The following is a 20,736-nucleotide window of genomic DNA, read 5'->3' as shown; positions in this document are numbered from 1 at the left end:
TTTACAGTGAACACCCATATACCTACCACCTAGATTCTAGATTGACATTTTGACTGTACTTGCTTTATCACATAGCCATCCATCTATCCATCCATTAATTCATTTAAAAATTATTTATTTATTTGGCTGCACGTGGTCTTAGCAGCGGGATGTGGGATCTAGTTCCCTGATCAGGGATTGGACCCAGGCTCCCAGCACTGCGAGCACAGAGTCTTAGCCACTAGGGAGGTCCCCCATTCATTAATCCATTTTTACTTTTAAAGTATTTCAAAGTAAGCTGAAGACATCAGGACAACTGGTGGCAGTGAGGATATAAATTGGTCATGGTAAAGGAAGGGCTCTCTTAAAAGCTTACATTTGAATTAAGAGTTGAATGAAGCTCTCTTTCCCTTCAGCATGCCACTGAAGATCCTGGTGTTGCCATGTGCCACCACCCTGCCCGGTGTTACCGGTATTGTAAGAACAAGCCGTACCCAAAGTCCCGCTTCTGCTGAGGTGTCCCTGATGCTAAGATCCGCGTCTTCAACTTGGGGCGTAAGAAGGCCAAAGTGGATGAGCTCCCACTCTGTGGCCACATGGTGTCAGATGAGTATGAGCAGCTCTCCTCTGAAGCCCTGGAGGCTGCCCGTGTTTGTGCCAACAAGTACATGGTGAAAAGCGGTGCAAAGATGGTTTTCATATCCGAGTATGGCTCCACCCCTTCCATGTCATCCGCATCAACAAGGTGTTGTCTTGCGCTGGAGCTGATAGCCTCCAGACAGGTATGCACGGTGCCTTTGGAAAGCCCCAGGGCACAGTGGCCAGGGTCCACCTTGGCCAGGTCATGATGTCCATCCGCACCAAGCTGAAGAACAAGGAACATGTGATTGAAGCCCTCCGCCGGGCCAAGTTCAAGTTCCCTGGCCGCCACAAGATCCACATCTCCAAGAAGTGGGGATTTACCAAGTTCAATGCAGATGAATTTGAAAACATGGCGGCAGAAAAGCGACTCATCCTGGGCTGTGGGGTCAGATACAAATCACGGTCCCCTGGACAAATGACGGGCCCTGCACTCGTGAGCATCAGCGCTGTCCCCTCCTTAATCATGCTCACCAATAAATGCTATTTCCTGTCAAAAAAAGGAAAAAAAAAAGAATTGAATGAAAAGAAGAAATCAGCCACGGAAGGGGAAAAGAGTGTGAAGGCCCAGGGGCTGGAATGACATGATATGTTGGAGGAAGAGAAAATTCATTACTGAGTCTGGAAGACAACAGTGGTCAGGGATGAGGTCAAAAGGTGGGCAGGAGCCAGAGATCACAGGGCTAGACATGCTCTGTGAGTGTGGCTATCTCTGCCTGGATTCAGGCTTTTTATTTCTCTATCTCTGTCTCTCGGAGAAGGCAATGGCACCCCACTCCAGTACTCTTGCTGGGAAAAATCCCATCTCTGTCTCTATGATTATTATAATATTCATTTGCTCCCTAGAAGAAAAGCTATGGCAAAACTAGACAGCCTATTAAAAAGCAGAGACATTACTCTGCCAACAAAGGTCTGTATTGTTAAAGCTACGGTTTTTCCAGTCATGTACAGATGTGGGAGTTGGACCATGAAGGCTGAGTGCCAAAGAATTGATACTTTTGAACGGTGGTGCTGGAGAAGACTCTTGAGAGTTCTTTGGACGGCAAGGAGATCAAACCAGTCAGTCCTAAGGGAAATCAACCCTGAATATTCAATGGAAGGACTGATTCTGAAGCTGAAGCTCCAATACCTTGGCCACCTGATGCGAAGAGCTGACTCATTGGAAAAGACTCTGATGCTGGGAAAGATTGAGCGCAGGACAAGAAGGGGGCGACAGAGAATGAGATGATTGGATGGCATCACTTACACTCAATGAACATGCGTTTGAGCAAACTTAGGGAGATAGTGAAGGACAGGGAAGCCTGGCGTGCTACAGTTCATGGGTTGCAAAGAGTCAGACACAACTTAGTGACTGAACAAAGCTCTTAGTTGTGTCATGCGGGATCTTTTGTGCAGCACGTGGGTTCTCTGGTTGTGGCGCAGAGGTTTAGTTGCTTCGAGGCATGCGGCATCTTCTTTTTCGGCTGTGCTGGGTCTTGGTTGCTGTGCAAGGGCTTTCTTCAGTCCCTGAGAGTGGCTTGTCATTGTGGTGGCTTCTCATTGTGGAGCACAGGCTCCAGGGCTCCAGTAGTTTTGGTTCGTGGCTCTCGGCTCTAGAATGCTGGTTCAGTAGTTGGGGTGCATGGGCTTAGTTGTGCTGTGGCTTGTGGGATCTTCCCAGACCAGGGATTGAACCAGTGTGCCCTGCATTGCAAGGCAGATTCTTAACCACTGGACCACCAGGGACCTCCCTGTCTCTGTTTTTATTATCTTCTCACGCCACCCCCCTTTTCCACTCCCATCCATCCCAGACCTGCCCTATCCTCTTTCCTCTTTGCCTCCACCTGTTCTGCCACTTTCTATCTATGTGATTTTAGGCAAGTGATTGAACCTCTCTGTGGCTCAGTTTTCCTCATCTGTAAAATGGGCATAGTCACTTGACCTCCTCATTTGGCTTCTGTGAAGAGTGAATGGAGGATTTCTCTGGTGGTCCAGTGGTTGAGAGTCTGCCTGCTAGTGTGGGGGCTGGGGCAACGGACATGGGTTTGATCCCTGGTCGGGGAAGATCCCACATGGCTCAGGGTGACTAAGCCTGTGCACCATAACTATGGAAGCGCTCAGCATGTTTTGAGTCTGTGCTCTGCAACAAGAGAAGCCTCACATCAATGAGAAGCCTGTGCACCACAACTAGAGAGTAGCTACTGCTCGCTGCATCTAAAGAAAGCCCATGCACAACAAAGGAGAGCCAACGCAACCAAAAATTAATTATTTAAAAGATAAAGTGTGCAACTTAGCAAAAACCAGAAGTGAGTGGAGTTGTATATGTGAAGCCCCTAGATCCAATCCTGGTACATAGTAGGGTTGGACATGTGTCCAATTTTGCTATTATTGTTATTGTTCTTCCAGCCCTAGTCCTCCATGTCCTGGCAGAGAGCACCCAATATCAAGGTGAGAGGTGGGAATGGTGGCTGGGTGGTGGTGGTGGTGTGGTGGTTGTTGTTGTTTAGTCACTAAGTCTGACTTCTTGCAATCCTATGGACTGAATGGACTGTAGCCCGCCAGGCTCCTCTGTTCATGGGATTTTCCAGGCAACAATACTGGAGTGGGTTGCCATTTCCTTTTCCAGGGGATCTTCCTGGATCAGGGATGGAACTCAAGTCTCCTGCATTGGCAGGTGGATTCTTTACCACTGAGCCACCAGGGAAGCCAGTGATGGTGGTGGGGAGGGTGAAATCTAGAGACTCAGGGGTGGGGAGTGGGACTTTGAGTGTCCTTAGGGGGATCTAAGGGTTGTGAGTGGTTCACTAAAGTGAGGTTCCCCAGAGGGAAGCTCTGCAGAGGTGTCTTGGGTCTGGGGGTGTGGGGCAGCAGGCTCCATGTGATGATGTGAGTAGGAAGAACTTAGAGAAGGGGTTTAGGGGAAGACCTTGGAATCCAAATGGGATCCAAAATGGAAGGGATTTGGGCTACCAGGGACCTAGGGGATTGCAATAAGACAGATTTTTCTTTTTAAGTTAAGATTTTCCCCTTTATTTATTTATTTTTATTTGGTTGCACTGGGTCTTAGTTGTGGCATGTGGGATCCTTATATCTTAGTTACAGCGTATGGAATCTAGTTCCCTGACCAGGGGTCGAACTTGGCCCCCTACATTGGAAGCGTAGAGTTTTAGCCACTGCACCACCAGGGAAGTCCCATGAAATAAGACAGATTTTGAGGGGAGAGCTTGCTGGGTTTAGAGGCCAGAATATCTCAAAAAGAGATGGAGAGTGGTCTGAGATACCCAGTGGGAAAGGGGCTCAGTTCAGTCGCTCAGTCATGTCCAACTCTTTGCAACCCCACGGATTGCAGCTTGCCAGGCTTCCCTGTCCATCATCAACTCCCGGAGCTTGCTGAAACTCATGTCCATTGAGTCAGTGATGCCATCCAACCATCTCATCCCCTGTCGTCCCCTTCTGGGGGTTAGCTGTTCCATAGGAGTTGGGCAAAGGGATCTGAACAAGAAAGGAACAGGAATTCTCAGTTCCATGGAAGTCACAGGGTGGAGGAAGGGCCTGGAGGGTTCAAGAGAGAGAATAAGAACAGGGATGAGGCAGGTCCTCGGAGGGCAGCATGGGAGGGAAGACGATCAAGAATTTGGGGCAAATTGGGCATTCTGGAAATCAAGGAGTGCCTTGGAGGGGAGGATGTTCTGGGATCTAATGGGGGTAACTGGAAAAGTCTAGAGTCTCCCATGAGGAAAAGAGTTATATTTGGCACCCCTAGAAGTTAGACATGGTCTAGAGTCTCTACTAGGGGGCAGAGAATTGTTTGAGGTCAAGAGGGTAGAGGAGCATAGAGGGTCCTCAGGAAGGAGTGGGATATGGTCTGTGGTCCTGAGTGGCTACAGAACATGGTTTGGGTCCCCCAAGGGAGTGAGGCATGATCTGGGGTCTCCCCAGATGTTGACATATGGTCTGGATCCACTCTGGATGTTGGGGTGATCTGGGGTCCCTGAGAGATGAGGTGTGGTCTGGGGGTCCACCTGAATGTTTAGGTATGATTTAGCGTCCCTGGTAGGGGTGCTGTGGACCCTCTTGGATTTTGAGATACGGTCTGGGGCCCCCCTAGATTGGGAGGTCTGGTCTAGGGTCCCTGATGGGTGTGGGGCCCAGTCTGAGGTCGCCAAGGAGAGCAGGAGGTGGTTTGTGGTCCTGGGTGGCTGAGAAACATGGTCTTGGTTCTCAAATGCGGTAAGACGTGATCTGGAGTCCCCCTGGGTATCAGGACAAGATCCGAGGTCTTCGTTGGGGCTGCAAGTGTCCCCATGCCAGTCGGGGCGTGGTCTGGTGGTCTCTGGGGAAGCCGGCTGGGCTGGAGGTGGGGCTGGGGAGGGGTTGGGGGCGGGCCGGCGGCTCCGCAGTGGAGAGGGGTCTGCGGCGGACCCCGGGGCGGGGGTCGGGGGCTTGCGGCCGCCGCGCCCGGCCCCTCGGGTCTGCGCCCCCTCCCCCCTTGCGGCGGTGGCGGCGGCGGGGCTCGGGCGGCGGGCGGCGCGGAGGGCGGAGCTCGGCGGCGGCTCGGGAGGGAGGGCGGGAGGCGGGAGGGAGGCGGCCCCGCGGCACCGCGCCCCCTCCCCCGGCCCTCCCCCCACCATGGCGCGGAGCGAGGCGGCGGCGGCGGGGCCGGGCCCCGGGCCCCCCCGGGCTGGGTGAGCGCGGCCCGCAGAGGCCGGGGAGGCGGCGGGCGGGGGCGCCGGTGTGAGCGCGGGTGTGAGCGTGCGAGCGTGTGAGTGTGTGTCCGCGGCGCTGCGGCGGGCCCGGCGTGCGCTCGCGCGGCCCTGTGTGTGCCCGGCGCCGGCGTGTGCGGCGCCCTGCTTGTGTGGCCATCCGGGTGTGTGCCGGGTGTCGAGCCGAGGTGCTGTGTCCGGCCGTGCGTGTGTGTCCCCCCGGGTGGCTGCCCCTTCAGCTGTGTGTCTGGGGGGCTGTCGCGCGCCCATCGGAGGGGCTGTGTGCAGGTGTGTGTGCGTGGGTTGTGTGCCCAGGTGTGGGTTCTCCCCCCTCCCCCCCCCGAGTGAGTGTGTTCGCGCGGTTAGCTGCGTTGGATGTTTGTGTCCGGATTGGGTGTCCATCCCAGGGTCTGTGTAGCCGGGTGTGCCCACTCGGGTGTCCATTTGTGTGTGTGTGTCCGCGGGTTGTATGTCTCCAAGGGTGTGTGTCTGTGCGTCCATGTCAGGTTCCCGGCGGGAGGGGGGGGCTGGGGCTCAGCGCCTTGTGGGGCCTCTGTGTGGGTTTGGGGGAGGGGAGTTTGCCGCTCCCTCGGTCCATGTCAACTGTGGGGGGGTCCTCGGCGGTCCTTGGGGGAGACGGCCATGTCTTCCCCTTCCTGGTGGCTGGGTGGGGGGGGGATGGGCAGCCGGTAGGTGGACAGATGGAGGGATGAGAGGCCGAGGGGTGGACAGATGGGCCTGAGGGAGGGACGCAGACCCGGCCCTCTCCCACCCATCCCACCCCAGTTCCCTACCGGCCAGATCTTTGCAGATGGGGCCGGAGGTGCCCACGTCCAGATGGCCAGGCTGGGGGACCTTTGCTGGGAGGATTGCCTCTGACCAGGTGCTCTTCAGCTCAGGCCCCCAACCCTCTGAACTCTGACCTGGCTGGGGAAGGGGGTGTGCTGGGAGGGAGGGGTATTAGGATTTCCTTGGCCTAGGAAGTAGGAGGGGCGGGGGTGCCTCAGGGCTGGGAGGGATGTGTGTCCAGACTGTGTGTGAGTGTGATTCTCTGCCTATCTGTTGACTCTGCCAGTGGGGTTCAATATTTTGTGTGTATTTGTAAGTGTGTAAACCCCTCATAGGGCAGTTATGTGAGCATGTGCCTGTTATGAGTGAACATCTCTGAGTGTCTGTGCAAAGGTGGATCTTTTTGTACCTATGTGCTTGTTTGAGTGTGTATCAGCCTTGTCAGTGTCTGTTCCCGTTGTGGTTCTGTGCATGTGTGTGAGGTGTGTATAGGCTAGCGTGTGCATTTGTGTATCTGTTGGTGTGGAAATGTACCAGCTTTGTGACCGTGCATACTGGGGGTACATGAAGTTGCATGAGTGTGTTGGGTATTTAAGAGCGTGCACCTGTGCATCTTTGTGTGAGTGAGCATCTGTTACGTGTGTGTTGGTGAGTGTGCAAGGGTAGCTTTGTTATAGCTGCATGCACCAGGGGACACATGGGTTTCACAGTTGTGTGTGTGCCTCTGTGTGTGAGTGTCCAAGGGAAAAGGCAATGTTGTATGTGTGATTGTGTGCAGGTGTGTCAGCCTCGAGGGTCTGTGTCTGTACTGAGTCCATTTGCGCATTTGTGTTGGTATCTGAAGAGTGGGGTTGTGTGTGTTCAAATACGTACATGCAGGATGGTGTGTGCACATGTGCCTGTGTCCTTGACATAGGTTGACCCCACTAATGGGCCCAGTGAGATGGGGGCCCATGTGGCAAGACCTGTGGTGTGCTGGGATCCATGGACACAAGTATGTCCACATCCTGGACCAAGAGCCTCCAGAGGGCGGGGGCACATAGGTGATGCTGCTGTGTCCATGGCAATTCAGATACAGAGTCGTGGGTTGTGGGCCCATGTGGGTTTTGGCATGTCCACATGTGTTGGGGTGCCCATGGTCTGACGGCGAAGATGGGAACTTCTGATCCTCCCCCAGCTCCTGCTACTGTTCAGGTCTTTGAAGTTGGGGCACTGGGATGTGGATTGTGGAAGGAGGAGGCTGGGAGCCTAGCATCCTGGGTTTGAAGGAGACAGAGAGCTGAGGGACCAGACTCCTGGATCTTGGGAAAGGAGGAAACTGAGGCCTGGACTGTTTGGTCCAAGGGAGGCAGAGTGTGGGGATCTCGGCCTCTTGAGCCCCCAGAGGACAAAGGACTAAAGTCCTAGACTCTTGGGATTTGGAGGGTGAACAGTCTGGGGCTCAGACTCCTTGATTTCCAGAGGTGACTTCCTGGGTCCACGAGACCCTGCAGAATCTACACTAGGAGGGCTGAGGGAGTGACCACGGCAGGGGCTTCCTGGGCTGAGGTGGTCTCTGAGGAGGGTCTCGGGAGAGGAGCCAGAAGAATACTAACAGTGGGCTTTTGTTCCTTTGCAGGTGCTGGCCCAGGCCCTGACTGCCTGAAGAGAGGTGAGTGGGGTCCCTCCGGCTGGGGATAGAGATGTGAAGTGATTGGGTTTACTCTGAGAGAGCCAGAGGCCTGGAGTGATGCCTTGTACTGAGGGGCCAGGTGCCCTCCAGGCTGGGGGTTGGTGACAAGGTCAGGAATGTCTTGTTTGGGTAAGAGCTTCGTAGAACGATGGTGTGGGTGGTAGGTAGGGTGTTAGGCCTGGAGGTATCCCCTTTTAGGCTGAGTAAAGTGGTCAGAAAAGGGAAGTTTCCTCATGTTAGTAGAGGAGGCAAGAGTTGCCTGACATGAAATGACCCTGCGTTTGGATGGTGGTGTGGATATGGTTTACCATTTTGTGTGTGTGTGTGCATGTATGTGGGAACATCTCCTGGTAATCAGACCTACTGGTGGCTGAGAGAGAGCCAGAGCAAATGATCATTTAATGCTACCAGCAGCTAACATTTATATAGCGTTTACTCCATCAGCAACTACCCTAAGCACGTTACAGTGGATTATCTCATTTAATCCTCACAATAACCCTATGCTGTCATCCCCATTTGACAGATGAACACACAGAGGCCCAAAGGGAGGAAGTCACATGGCAGGGAATTGGGGTGTGAACCTGGGCAGTTGGGGGCCAGATTCTGTCCCGCAATGCCATGCTGCCTCTCCAGAAATGTTAGCTGTTTTTATTGTTAGTATTACACTGTTTCAACTTGAGTTCCACCCTCGCTGTGGGCCTTCTGGTTTCATAGGTAGTGGTTCTGAGCCCCAGAGAGCTTAGAGCCATGCAGGTGCAGAGCTGCGCCTCCTACTTCAGGAGCACCACCTCCCAGGCCAGGATTTCCTGTCGGAGGTAGAGCAGTGTCCCAGAAGGAGTGCACAACAATTAGTGGTGGTGGTGGGGGGGCGTCGCTCAGAGGTGAAGCGATGCTCTGACTTTGCCTCTTTTTCTTTTTTCAGCCGCATCACTGTCTTCTTCAGTCTCTTGCTTCTGGTCTTCGTCTGTGTAACACTCTTATTTTCTCTTCTTGTCTCTCCCTCTCTCCAACTCGATGTCTCGGTCTCTCTTTTCTGTGTGGGTCTCCTCCACTCAATTTTTCTCTCTTTGCCACCGACTTGCTCCCTGTCTCTTCACCTGTCTTTCAGATTCTTTCTCTTGTTGTCTCTTTCTGTCTCTCTCTGAATCCTTCTCTGTGTCTGCCAGTTCATCCCTCCCTCCCCCTTGTCTCTCTCTGACTCTCTTGGTCCCTTCTCTGTGTCCACAGTCCCCCTTTGCCCGTGGGCTGAAGGAACAGGGCCATATGAGGCCACAGCCCCAAACTGCAGATTCCTGGGAGGTGGGCCAGCAGAGACTGGGGCATGGGGTGGGGTGAAAACAGTGTCAGGGACACCCCCTTCCCATCCTTTCCTCTTCACCCCCCACCCACCCCGTGTTGTGATGGGAGCTGGCATGTCGTGGGCTGCAGCTGCCACAGGGGGAATCCCAGCCGGAAGGTTTTGCCTGGAGCAGAGGCACAGCCTGACTGTGTGTGTGTGTGTGTGTGTGTGTGTGTCTGTGTGTGTAGGCATGTATAGGGCCTTGTGTTGTGCCTATTAATGTGAGCATGAAAGTCTGCCCCCAGCTTGGGCCCTCAGCAGAGGCCAGAGGGAAACCAGGCTCAGAGAAGGACTTCCCAAGACTGAGCAGGGAGACTGGTATTTTCTCAGCCCCTCCCACCTTCAATACAACCCCCCTTCCCCACTGCCAAAGGTGTGTGGGGGGGTGTTACCCTTAACATTTATTGAATATGTACTGTGTGCTTGGCCCTATGCTCCGTGACCCCTATGAATGAGCTCACTGAACTCTTGCAACAATCCAGTGACAATAGTACAATTATCAGACCACTTTACAAATCAGGAAATTATGGCCTAGTTCGGGAAAATCATCGGTTTGGGTCACAGAGTTAGTAAGTTGGGGGAGCCAGGACTTGAACCCGAGTCTATTTGATTGGAAAGCCCTTGCTCTTAATAGTAGCGCACATTTATATGCATGGCACCTACTGGACACTCGATGATGATGATGATAATAATTACACACTAACATGTATTGAACACATTTTATGTGCCAGGCACTGTTCTGAGTATACCATGCTCATTAATCCAGTTCATCCTCACAGAGGTAAGGCCTGTTTTTGTCTCCGTTTTACAGATGAAGAAACCGAGATTCAGAGAGGTTCAGACACTTGCCCGAGATCACACAGCTAGTAAGTGTCAGAGCTGGGATTTAAACCCAGGGAGTATGGCTTTGAAATCCATGACTTTAAACCCCAGTCAGCAGTGATTTTTCAAAATATTTAGTGGGTACTAGAAGGCGCAGGCCAGGCCAGATGTCATCCCTCTGGTTGAGAGCTCATGAGAGGTCTGGGAGCTCCTGGAAGAAGGGCAGAGGCGGGGGTTAGACACTCAGAGGTGGGGCAGTGGTAATTTACCAAGCAGCGTGGAAGTGATGTGATCTGTTCACAAGTGCATGCCAGCTGAGGATCAGTCCTGTCACTGTCCTATAGGACCCCGTTGTCAGGAAGGGACAGATGTGGGTCAGACTCCGAGCGGGACATCCCAGGGTGGCCAGGCAGGTAGTCAAGCCCTACGCCTGGCTGACCCTTCTCCTTCCTTGCAGATCTCACCTCCCGCTCCTCCCGCCTCCCCCCTGCACCATGGCTCCGGGCCCCTTCTCAGTGCTCCTCTCGCTGCCGCCTACTGCCCTGCCCTTTCTGCTGCTCCTCTGGGCAGGGGCATCACGGGGCCAGCCCTGCCCTGGCCGCTGCATCTGCCAGAACGTGGCGCCCACGCTGACCATGCTGTGCGCCAAGACTGGCTTGCTCTTTGTGCCGCCGGCTATCGACCGGCGCGTGGTGGAGCTGCGGCTCACCGACAACTTTATCGCGGCTATCCGCCGCCGAGACTTCGCCAACATGACCAGCCTAGTACACCTCACCCTCTCCCGGAACACCATTGGCCAGGTGGCGGCCGGCGCCTTTGCGGACCTGCGCGCCCTCCGCGCCCTGCACCTCGACAGCAACCGGCTGGCAGAGGTCCGAGGGGACCAGCTCCGGGGTTTGGGCAACCTCCGCCACCTGATCCTGGGCAACAACCAGATCCGCCGGGTGGAGTCGGCTGCTTTCGACGCCTTCCTGTCCACCGTGGAGGACCTGGATCTGTCCTACAACAACCTGGAGGCTCTGCCCTGGGAGGCCGTGGGCCAGATGGTGAACCTAAACACCCTCACCCTGGACCACAACCTCATCGATCACATCGCCGAAGGGACCTTTGTGCAGCTTCACAAACTGGTTCGCCTGGATATGACCTCCAACCGCCTGCATAAACTGCCCCCTGATGGGCTCTTCCTGAGGTCCCAAGGTCCGGGACCCAAGCCGCCCACACCGCTCACGGTCAGCTTCGGCGGCAACCCCCTGCACTGCAACTGTGAGCTGCTGTGGTTGCGGCGGCTGACCAGGGAGGACGACCTGGAGACATGTGCCACGCCGGAGCACCTCACCGACCGCTACTTCTGGTCCATCCCCGAGGAGGAGTTTCTGTGTGAGCCTCCGCTGATTACGCGGCAGGCAGGCGGCCGGGCCCTGGTGGTGGAGGGCCAGGCGGTCAGCCTGCGGTGCCGCGCCGTGGGGGACCCTGAGCCCGTGGTGCACTGGGTGGCACCCGACGGGCGCCTGCTGGGGAACTCGAGCCGGACCCGGGTCCGGGGGGATGGGACCCTGGATGTAACCATCACCACCTTGCGGGACAGTGGCACCTTCACTTGCATCGCCTCTAACGCTGCCGGGGAAGCCACCGCACCCGTGGAGGTGTGCGTGGTGCCTCTGCCTCTGATGGCGCCCCCGCCTGCTGCCCCGCCACCTCTCACGGAGCCTGGCTCCTCGGACATCGCCACGCCTGGCCGACCTGGAGCCAATGAGTCGGCGGCTGAGCGCCGGCTTGTGGCGGCGGAGCTCACGTCCAGCTCTGTGCTCATCCGCTGGCCGGCCCAGAGGCCCGTGCCTGGCATCCGCATGTACCAGGTGCAGTACAACAGCTCCGCAGACGACTCCCTTGTCTACAGGTGGGTGTTAGAGTCCCTGGACCTCCCCCTGCCTCAGGGGCCCTCCCTCCGCCTCCCTAGGCCTTCTTGCTCAGCTGGGGTTCTAGATGGGCTTGTAGAGTGGTCTCTGGCTCCCATTTGCCCTATTTCCTTCTCTTTCTATTTCTTGTCTTTGTTTTTCACACATCTTGCAAATCCTCCTGGAGCACCCACATGAGCCATTTATCACCATGAATGCACCCGGCATGGTTCCTGCTCTCAAGGGGCCCAGGGTCTACATCACTGCTCACCAGTTTTTTGATCATCTACCTTGTCAGTTAGGCATTCTTAGAGCAGGAAATATACTCACACATATATAGTTACAGTTGCATTTATATTTAGAAATCACACACAAGGCTACTGTATCAACACATTGGGTACAATATAGAAACAGAAAAGTATCAGAAAAGAATGTAAGTTGTTTCCACCATCCATTGGGTTAGAAGCCATTGCCCCAGTGTGGACAGATCCCTGTGGTGTAGACCGACGTTAAAGACGTACTTTTCCCCCATCATCTCTGATTGTCTCTTGCTCTCACTTCTGTCTGTCTATCTGTACCTTCTCTCCCTCCTGCTTTCATGAGGAACTAAGCCCCTACTATGTGCCAGACCCTCAGCTGGGCAGGAGAGACAGAAGGAGATCGAGAGACCAAGCCCTGCTCTAGGGAGCTCACAGCCCAGAGGAAGGAGGCAGAGAGTATGTGATGAATTTCAGTCTTGGCTTTGCCTTGTCTCTCCATCTCGATAGTGTGGCTCACAGCAGTTGACCTGGCACACAGCGGGCGTTTGCTCGGTGGTTGTGGGCTCTGTGCACATCTCTGCTTTGTCCTGGCTCTGCCTCCCTTAGGCACATTGCTGAGTGCTTGCTGAATGTTTAATCCTTTGTATGACATACCTTGGGTGCTCCAGGGGGGTGGAGCCACTTCCCCACCTGTGGGCAGCTCCTGATCTTGTGGGTGCTTAGACCCACACCAAGAAGCCTGCCTCTTGGCTTCCATCTTCAGCTCACCCAGTGTTCTCTTGGCCATGGTCCTGGCACACAGTAGGCACTTTCCCACCGTTGGTTGAATGAGGTGATGCCTTCCTTTTCTCTTGTCTCTGTCATGCTCATTTTCTTTTCGTTTTGAATTTGGTCACCAAACACTGAATAAATGCCTACTGTGTGCCAGTTCCATGCTGGGCCCTGGGCCTACTGAGATGGATAAGACACTAGCCCAGTGTTAAAAACATTAGGGCAACACAAATAGACAAAACAGAAACTTTTATAAGGTACTGCCAAAGGATACTATTCCATTTGACATTCCCAACTACACTGTGAGGCAGCTATGATCCCCCCTCCCATTTTATAGACAGGAAAACTGAGGTTCAGTGAGAGAAGTCACTTGTTCAAGGTCACACAGAAAGAGATAGAACCAAGATTCCAGCTCTTACCCTTCTAACCCCCAATTCTGCCCTTTTTACATTGAACACTTGTTTATCAGGCGACTGCTGTTTGCCAGCCAGGGATTAGGGGAGAGGGATAATAGATTTGTGTAAACAGCTCCTGGTTTTTATGATTCTCCACCTCTTTCTTTTTTTCCCTTCTCTCTCTAACCTGTGGTCACTACATGGTGGGATAGAGGGAGGTTCATGGGCCCCCAGACCCAGCATTTCTGCAGATGTTGATGGCCCTCTGTCTCCAACGGGGCAACAGACCCTAGGACTCTTCCCTTCCCCTCAGGGCTACACAGTCCCAGTCCTCTGTCCCTCATTGCAGGCGCCTGTGCTACAGCACTGCAGGGGTTAACTCCCTCACTGCTGCCGTGGGAGGAGGTGACAACCAACCAGAAGCCTGCTCTGCGGCCTGCTTGGGCCTTACAGCCAATTAGAGACACAGGGGCTCAAGCTTTCTTAAGGAGCCAGCCTCTGTCCTTGAAAAGGGGGGGAGTCCCTAGCAACTGGTTATTTTAGGGGAAGGAGCAAAAGGAACCCAAGACTCTTTGAGAGGGAAGACGAGAGGAAGAGGAAGACTTACAGCCAGGGGCCCAAGGTTGGATGGAGTTGGTGGGGGGGCAGTGGTCTGGGAAATGGCAGGCAGGGGGAGAGTCGGAGAGGTGGTGGGCCCCTGATGTGTAGTCTTTTGGGGGGAGGATGGCTCTTGGTGTTGGCGGAAACTTCTGGAGGTGGAGGAACTGAGGTGGGTTTCAGGACCAGAATGTGGTGTGGCTGGAGGGAAGGGGATGCTTCTGAGAGGTAAGAGGGCTGAGGAGGTAGGGGTATGGCCTTTAGAGGAGGTGGTGCTCCCGCAGCATGGTCCCCACGCAGATGAAGAGGCGGTTCATGTCTCTGATGACCCACTAAGAGCTTTGTGGGAGAGGAGAGCCTGTGAGATTGAGTGCATGCAAATCTGTGTGGGTGTGGCAGTCCTAGCTTAGCCAACAATGAACATGGAAGGGATGTGCCCAACAGAAGAGGGGCAAGGCCCAGGGGAAATGATTCTTATAGATGGGGAGGAAAGCAACTGGTAGGAGAGTGTGAGGCACAGCAAAACCAGCATTGTGTGGGATGCCAACTGTTAATGAAATTATTAAGTGCCAGGCTTTGGGGATGTTAACTCATCATACTTCACACCATCTCTATGGGGTAGGAATTCTTAACCTCAGTGGGGGAAATGAGACACAGAGAGGTTAAGAAACTTGCCTGAGGTCACAGAGCTAGCAAGCAGCAGAAGAGAAACTCAGACTCTGGCATCATGGCTCTCAGACTTTGTCAGCTTAACCACTTCTCTTCACTGCCACTTGTTTGAGAGCAGGGGTCCATGGCAAGATTTGCCCCAATTATGGATGAAACTTACCTGGGGGCGTGGTGTAGTGACTTCAGGTAGTATAGGGCAGGGTGTGCACATAAAGTGGTCATCTCTGATATCTGGGTACAGGGCATGACATGCAAAGAGTGGACATGGTCCTAGGTCGGGGAGGTGAACCATCTCCCCTGGGCCATTGTGGGGTGTGGCTTGGAAGGCACTTGTCAATCAGAAGGGAAGTGGCCTTTAGCCCTGGCCCCTTGGTGGGCGGGAATATGTAGTGGAGGGGATAAGATAGATGCTGCTAGGAGAGGTGTATGTATACCTAAGGGCGGGATATGCAGATAAGGGGGCGTCGTCTGTAGCATGGTTTCCTTGAAGGGGTAGGAACATGTAGAAGAGAGGAACTAGAAGAGCATCCATTGTCCCAGTAGGAGTAAGACTGGGAGTATGAGGTGACCTGCTAGTCCACCCCATTGAGAGTGAGGTTTGCAGGTAACGGGGCATGGCCTGTAGCATCCATCCCCTTAAAGGGTGGGAATATGTGAGCGCTTGAATGGCATTTGTCCCAGTAGGAATGAGACACTGCTAGGGAGCAAGCCCCTTGAGAGCAGGGCATAAAAGCTGTAGCACTCCTCCCTGGGGGCCAGGATATATAGATGAGGGGAGATGAATGGCTGAAATTTGCCGTGAAACACGGGTGGGGAGTGGGTCTGATGGTGGGCCATGCAGATAAGGGGCGTGGCCTATACCCAAGGTCCTGAGAGGGTGGGAATTTGTTGCTTGAGTGGCTGCTGTTGTCCCAGAGGGGGTGAGACACTGGTAGGGAGGCATGGTTAGGTCCGCACGGGTGGTGGGGACATGCAAGTGAAGCAGCTTGGTTCAGAGTGGTGCTAACCCCGCGCTGATCCCGCCCCCTCCTGCAGGATGATCCCATCCACCAGCCAGACCTTTCTGGTGAATGATCTGGCAGCGGGCCGCGCCTACGACCTGTGCGTGCTGGCCGTCTACGACGATGGGGCCACGGCGCTGCCGGCCACCCGAGTGGTGGGCTGCGTGCAGTTTACCACCGCTGGGGATCCCGCACCCTGCCGCCCGCTGAGGGCCCATTTCTTGGGCGGCACCATGATCATCGCCATCGGGGGTGTCATTGTCGCCTCCGTCCTCGTTTTCATCGTTCTGCTCATGATCCGCTACAAGGTCTACGGCGATGGGGATGGCCGCCGAGTCAAGGGCACCTCCAGGTCGCCTCCGCGGGTCAGCCACGTGTGCTCGCAAACCAACGGCGCAGGCGCAACGCAGGCCCCGCCCCCGCCGGCGCCAGACCGCTACGAGGCGCTGCGAGAGGTGGCGACTCCCGCGGCTGCGGCGGCGGCCGTCGAGGCGAAGGCCGCGGCGGCCGACATGGCTTCCGCGGAAACGGAGGCGGTCCTTGGACGTTCCCTGGGCGGCTCGGCCACCTCGCTGTGCCTACTGCCATCCGAGGAAACCTCCGGGGAGGAGTCCCGGGCCGCGGTGGGCCCTCGGAGGAGCCGTTCCGGGGCTCTGGGACCGTCGGCTTCACCGCCCCCCACTTTAGCTCTGGTTCCTGGGGGAGCCCCGGCCCGGCCGAGGCCTCAGCAGCGTTATTCGTTCGACGGGGACTACGGGGCGCTCTTCCAGAGCCACAGTTACCCGCGCCGCGCCCGGCGGACAAAGCGCCACCGGTCCACGCCGCACCTGGACGGGGCCGGAGGGGGCGCGGCCGGGGAGGACGGAGACCTGGGGCTGGGCTCCGCCAGGGCGCGCCTGGCCTTTACCAGCACCGAGTGGATGCTGGAAAGTACCGTGTGAGCGGCGGGCGGGCGGGCGCCGGGACGCCTGGGTGCCGCGGACAAACGCCCAGCCGCCCTGACGTTTAGGGCAGGATTCGGGGGTGACAGCGCCGAGCCAACACGTCGTCGGACTGGAGGGGAGAAGCACCCTTCTCCCTGGAGAGGGGGGCGGGCTGCCTGGGCTGTGGCTCGAGGCCACGCCCCCGCGCTCAGGGGGCTTTGAGGGCGGGCCGCCGGGCTCCCCTCCCCCGCGGACTCCGAGCCCCTCTCCTGCCCCTCCCCCCGCGCGCTCGCGGACCTCGCTGGAGCCGGTGCCTTACACAGCGAAGCGCGGGGAGGGGCAGGGCCCCCCCGACACTGCAGCACTGAGACACGAGCCCCCTCCCCCCGCCCGGGACCCGGGGCAGGGGCGAGGGGCCCATTTCACGTATCTGGCTGGACTAGATCCTATTCTGTCCCGCGGCGGCCTCCAAAGGCCCCCCCACCAACCCCATTCAATTCCCTGGTCCCGTCGTCGGGTCTGGCTTGGGGTCCCCTTTTCTCTGTTCCCCTCGTTTGTCTCTGTCCCGCCCTCTGTCATCTCTGTCTTACGTCCTTCCCTGTTCGTCTCTCTTTTCTCTGTCCCGTCGTCTGTTCTCCCTCTGCCCTCCCGTATGGCGTCCAGCCTCCTTGTCTCACCAGATTATCTCCCCCAGTACTCAATTCTCCCGGGCAGGTCCCACCGGAAGGACCAGACTCTCCCCGACTCCTTCCTCTTACTCCCAAGTGAATCCCCACAGGAACAAAATCCAAAACCAAATCCCCCTCGCTACCGGAGCCGGGACCCTCCGCCGCAGGAGAATTAAACTTTTTTCTGTGTCTGAGGCCGCTCTGCTGACCTCTGTGTGTGTTCCTGTGTCTTGGGAGGTTGGCGGGGCGTGGCCTAGATTACAGCGTTTAGGACTATTAAGTGAGACTAAAGGTAGGACGGCTGACTGCGACCAGGGAGATTTGCAGTTTCCTACCCTTTGAGAGATTTAGAGGTGGGGAATAATATATTAAAAACCCAAAACCAATAGCTAAGCTTGAATGAGTGCTTACTATTGCCAAGCACTTAAATCGTTTAATCGTCACAACAACCCTAGGACATCAGTACCATGACCCCATTTTATAGATGAGAAAACTGGGGTCCAGAAGTAAAGCAACTTGCTCCAGGTCGCATAACCAGAAGGTAACAAAATTGGGATTTAAAACGGCAGGCAGCCTTCTGAATCTTTAGTGTCCAGCAACTAGAGAGTGTTCATTTTCCACATAGGCATTGTGCTAAGCACAGCTCATCTCTCTGAGGTCCGACAGCTGTTGGAGGTTAATACACTTGGCCCCATTTTACAGACAGGAATCTATACCAGGAAGAAGTGAAGTCACTTGTCCAATATTTTCCTGGTGAAGAAATAGAGTTGGCAGTTTGACCTCAGTATCTGTTCCACTCTACTACAAAATGTAGCCTCTGATGTCTGTGTCTGGAGGCTGGGGAATGGATCCCAAGGACCTTAATTAGCTGAGCCTGGGTATCAAAAGCCAGCCTGGTGGGAGAGGGGACATGGAAAGGACTCACGGGTCACACTGTTTGGAACCTGAGGGATCTTAGGAGGTAGAGAAGGGGTCTACTTGAGGGCACAGAGGCTGGCGTGGGCGGAGAGGGCAGGGGAGTTTCTCAGACAAGGGTGTGGGCTGTGGCTGGGGAAGCAGGGAAGTTTTTTTGAGGGGGTGGTGGATGGGTCCTGCAGTGAAAACTTTTCTGATCCTAGGGAAGAAGGAAGAAGGCTTCATGCCAGCCAGGAGCCTCCTGAGGCCTGGGGAGGAGGAGAGAAAGACAGAAATAGAAACAGAGCAGGAGGGAGGGGGATGGATCTGGGCAGACAGGGTGGGAGGCAGCAAGGACAGAGGCACCACAGACTCACAGGCCAGCATCACCCAGTGGCCCAGCTGCACCTATCTATCTCAGTCATCACGACTCCTGGGTACCGGGGGCTTCCCACACACCAGCCGTGGGGCTCACAAACCCTCCTTGAAGCATGAATAGAGCTTGCAGCTCAGCCCCTGGCACAGAGCACAAAACGGACTTACTCAGAGAGGAAGCGTGATCACGTCTATACTCCAAAACAGATGTGTGCAGTGTGTGCGGCCTCTTATTTATTTTAGACTAGGTAAGTTGATTTATTTAGAGGGAAACACACTTCACAGAGTGCGGGCCATCTCAGAAGGTGAGAGGCCTTGTGCACCCCCTTTTCTAGACAAGGAAACAAGTTCAGACGGGTAAGCAGCTTGCCCAAGATGATGCAGTCTGTAAACGGCAGAGCCATGATTGGAGAATTTACTGCCTTCTTATCCTGCACACCTAACTGTCTGACTGTACTGTCTCTGCTCCACCTGATAAAGCTTTACTGAGCATATGCTATGTACCTGGCTCTGTGCAGGGGATACCGCAATGAACAAAACAGATGAAACAAGAGACCCCTGCCCCCACGGAGCTTATATTCTAGAGACGGGAGCCAGTAATCAAGCGAGTAAATTATGAGTGTCTGGTAGTGGATAAGTGTCACATGGAGAATGAAGACATTCTCATTTTGATGGGGGACTTCCCTGACGGACAGGTGGTTAAGACTTCCCCACTCCCAATGCAGGGGGCCAGGGTTCGATCCCTGGTCAAAGATATCAACCTGTAGGCTGCAGGTGCAGCCGAAAAAAAAAAAAACAACCACCAGGGTGATGGGATGGAATGACTGAGAAGTTTATTTTATTTATTTCTTGGGGTATAGTTGCTTTACAATATTGTGTCAGTCTCTGCTGTACATCAAAGGGAATGAGCTACAGGTATACACACATCCTCTTCCTCTCGGACCTCCCACCACCCCATCCCAACCATCTAGGTCACCACAGAGCGCTGAACTGAGCTCCCTTCACTATACAGCAAGAGCCCACTAGCTATCTCTTTATACATGGCTGTGCTCATGTGTCAATCCGTCTCCCAATTCACCCTCCCCCCAGTCAAGCCCCCGTGTCCGCATGCCCATTCTCCACGTCTGGATGAGAGACTTACTTTAGACTGGAAGGTCCAGGAAGGTGATATGGGAGCTGAGAAAAATCCACTGTGGAATGAGCCAGGGAAGAGCATTCCAGGCAAAGAGAATAGCATGTGCAAAGGAGTGTGCTTGCCGTGTTGGAGGCAGTGTGTCTGGACTGGAGTAAGGGGGAGACTGAGAGGAGAGCAAGTGGGAGAGGCAAGCAGGGAGCAGCTTCTGCTGAGCCTTGTGGGCTGTGGTCAAGGGTCAAGATTTTATTCTCAGCTGTGGGTTTCAGCTGGGGCAGTATTTGGCTTGACTTCTATGAAGAACTCAGCTTTGACTGAGGTGTGCCTGTCTTCACAGCAAAATCAGGAACTGCCACCTCAGAACTTGGCATGCACCCTTTGACATATTTGGGGCCCACATGGTCCCTAGGCCAGCCCTTTGAATGATAGCCCCCTACGTTCCTCTGTAACATCGGGCCTTTCATTTAACAGAGAAGTACTTATCAATGGCAGTGACATCCCCCCCTCACCCCCCTGCCCAAACTGAGAGCTTTGAACCCTAGGAATAGGTACATTACGTGAGACAGGGCATGGTATCATTCAACAGGAGTGTTGGAGCACCTCCTCTGTGCCTGGCCCTGTGCTGAACACTGAATATCCAAAAGTGACCCAGACAGCTCCAGTCCTTGCCCTCCTGAAGCTCAGACAGACAGATGGCAATAGGGCTGTGGTGTGAGAAACATAAAGCCTATCGGAGCACAGAAGAGTTGCCTGACCCTGCCCAGAGGTTCAGGGAAGTATATTAGCCACAGTCTTGGCTACAAGCGTGAGGAAGTCAGCTTAACTTGATTAGGTGTAAAAAAAGTGTGCATATGTTGGCTCGTAGAGCTAGGAAGGAGGCAATTAAGGGCAAAACTATAAGGAATTTTACCTTAGAGACTGGAACTGAGACTCAACTCCATCAGGACACTCTTCCCATTCATTTCTCTTCTCCACTTGTCTCAGCTCAGATGTGTCCCCTTCCACTGCATGTAGTGGGGAAAATGGCTATTTATTTACAGACACAGACTCAATCCTTCTAGCACTGTAGCCCAGAAGTAAAATGGCAGAATCTCCTCCAGTCCTAAATAAAAGTGAATCCCAGGGAAGGGCTCTGGTTGGTTTGACTAGGGTCACATGCCAACCCTGCATTGATTGGGACGTCCAAGGGAATGGAATTGGGAATGGAATTTGATTGGCCAGATCATAGTCACAT

At 54.7% G+C, this 20,736-nt stretch overlaps 1 protein-coding gene and 1 pseudogene across 1 annotated transcript; both read left to right on the top strand.

The window, feature by feature from the left end:
- Positions 1-422: 422 nt before the first annotated feature.
- On the top strand, positions 423-1,058 carry LOC138096451 (large ribosomal subunit protein uL16-like; annotated as a pseudogene).
- A 9,358-nt stretch (positions 1,059-10,416) lies between these two features.
- Positions 10,417-16,451, top strand: LRFN1 (leucine rich repeat and fibronectin type III domain containing 1). The gene is made up of 2 exons (XM_068992946.1): positions 10,417-11,819; positions 15,545-16,451. Exons 1-2 carry the CDS (start codon positions 10,417-10,419, stop codon positions 16,449-16,451), a joined length of 2,310 nt encoding a protein of 769 aa, XP_068849047.1.
- The last annotated feature ends 4,285 nt before the right edge of the window (positions 16,452-20,736 follow it).

Source organism: Capricornis sumatraensis, chromosome 20, assembly GCF_032405125.1.
Source record: "Capricornis sumatraensis isolate serow.1 chromosome 20, serow.2, whole genome shotgun sequence".
NCBI classification, from domain to species: domain Eukaryota; kingdom Metazoa; phylum Chordata; class Mammalia; order Artiodactyla; family Bovidae; genus Capricornis; species Capricornis sumatraensis.
This window is presented reverse-complemented; position numbering and strand designations above follow the sequence as displayed.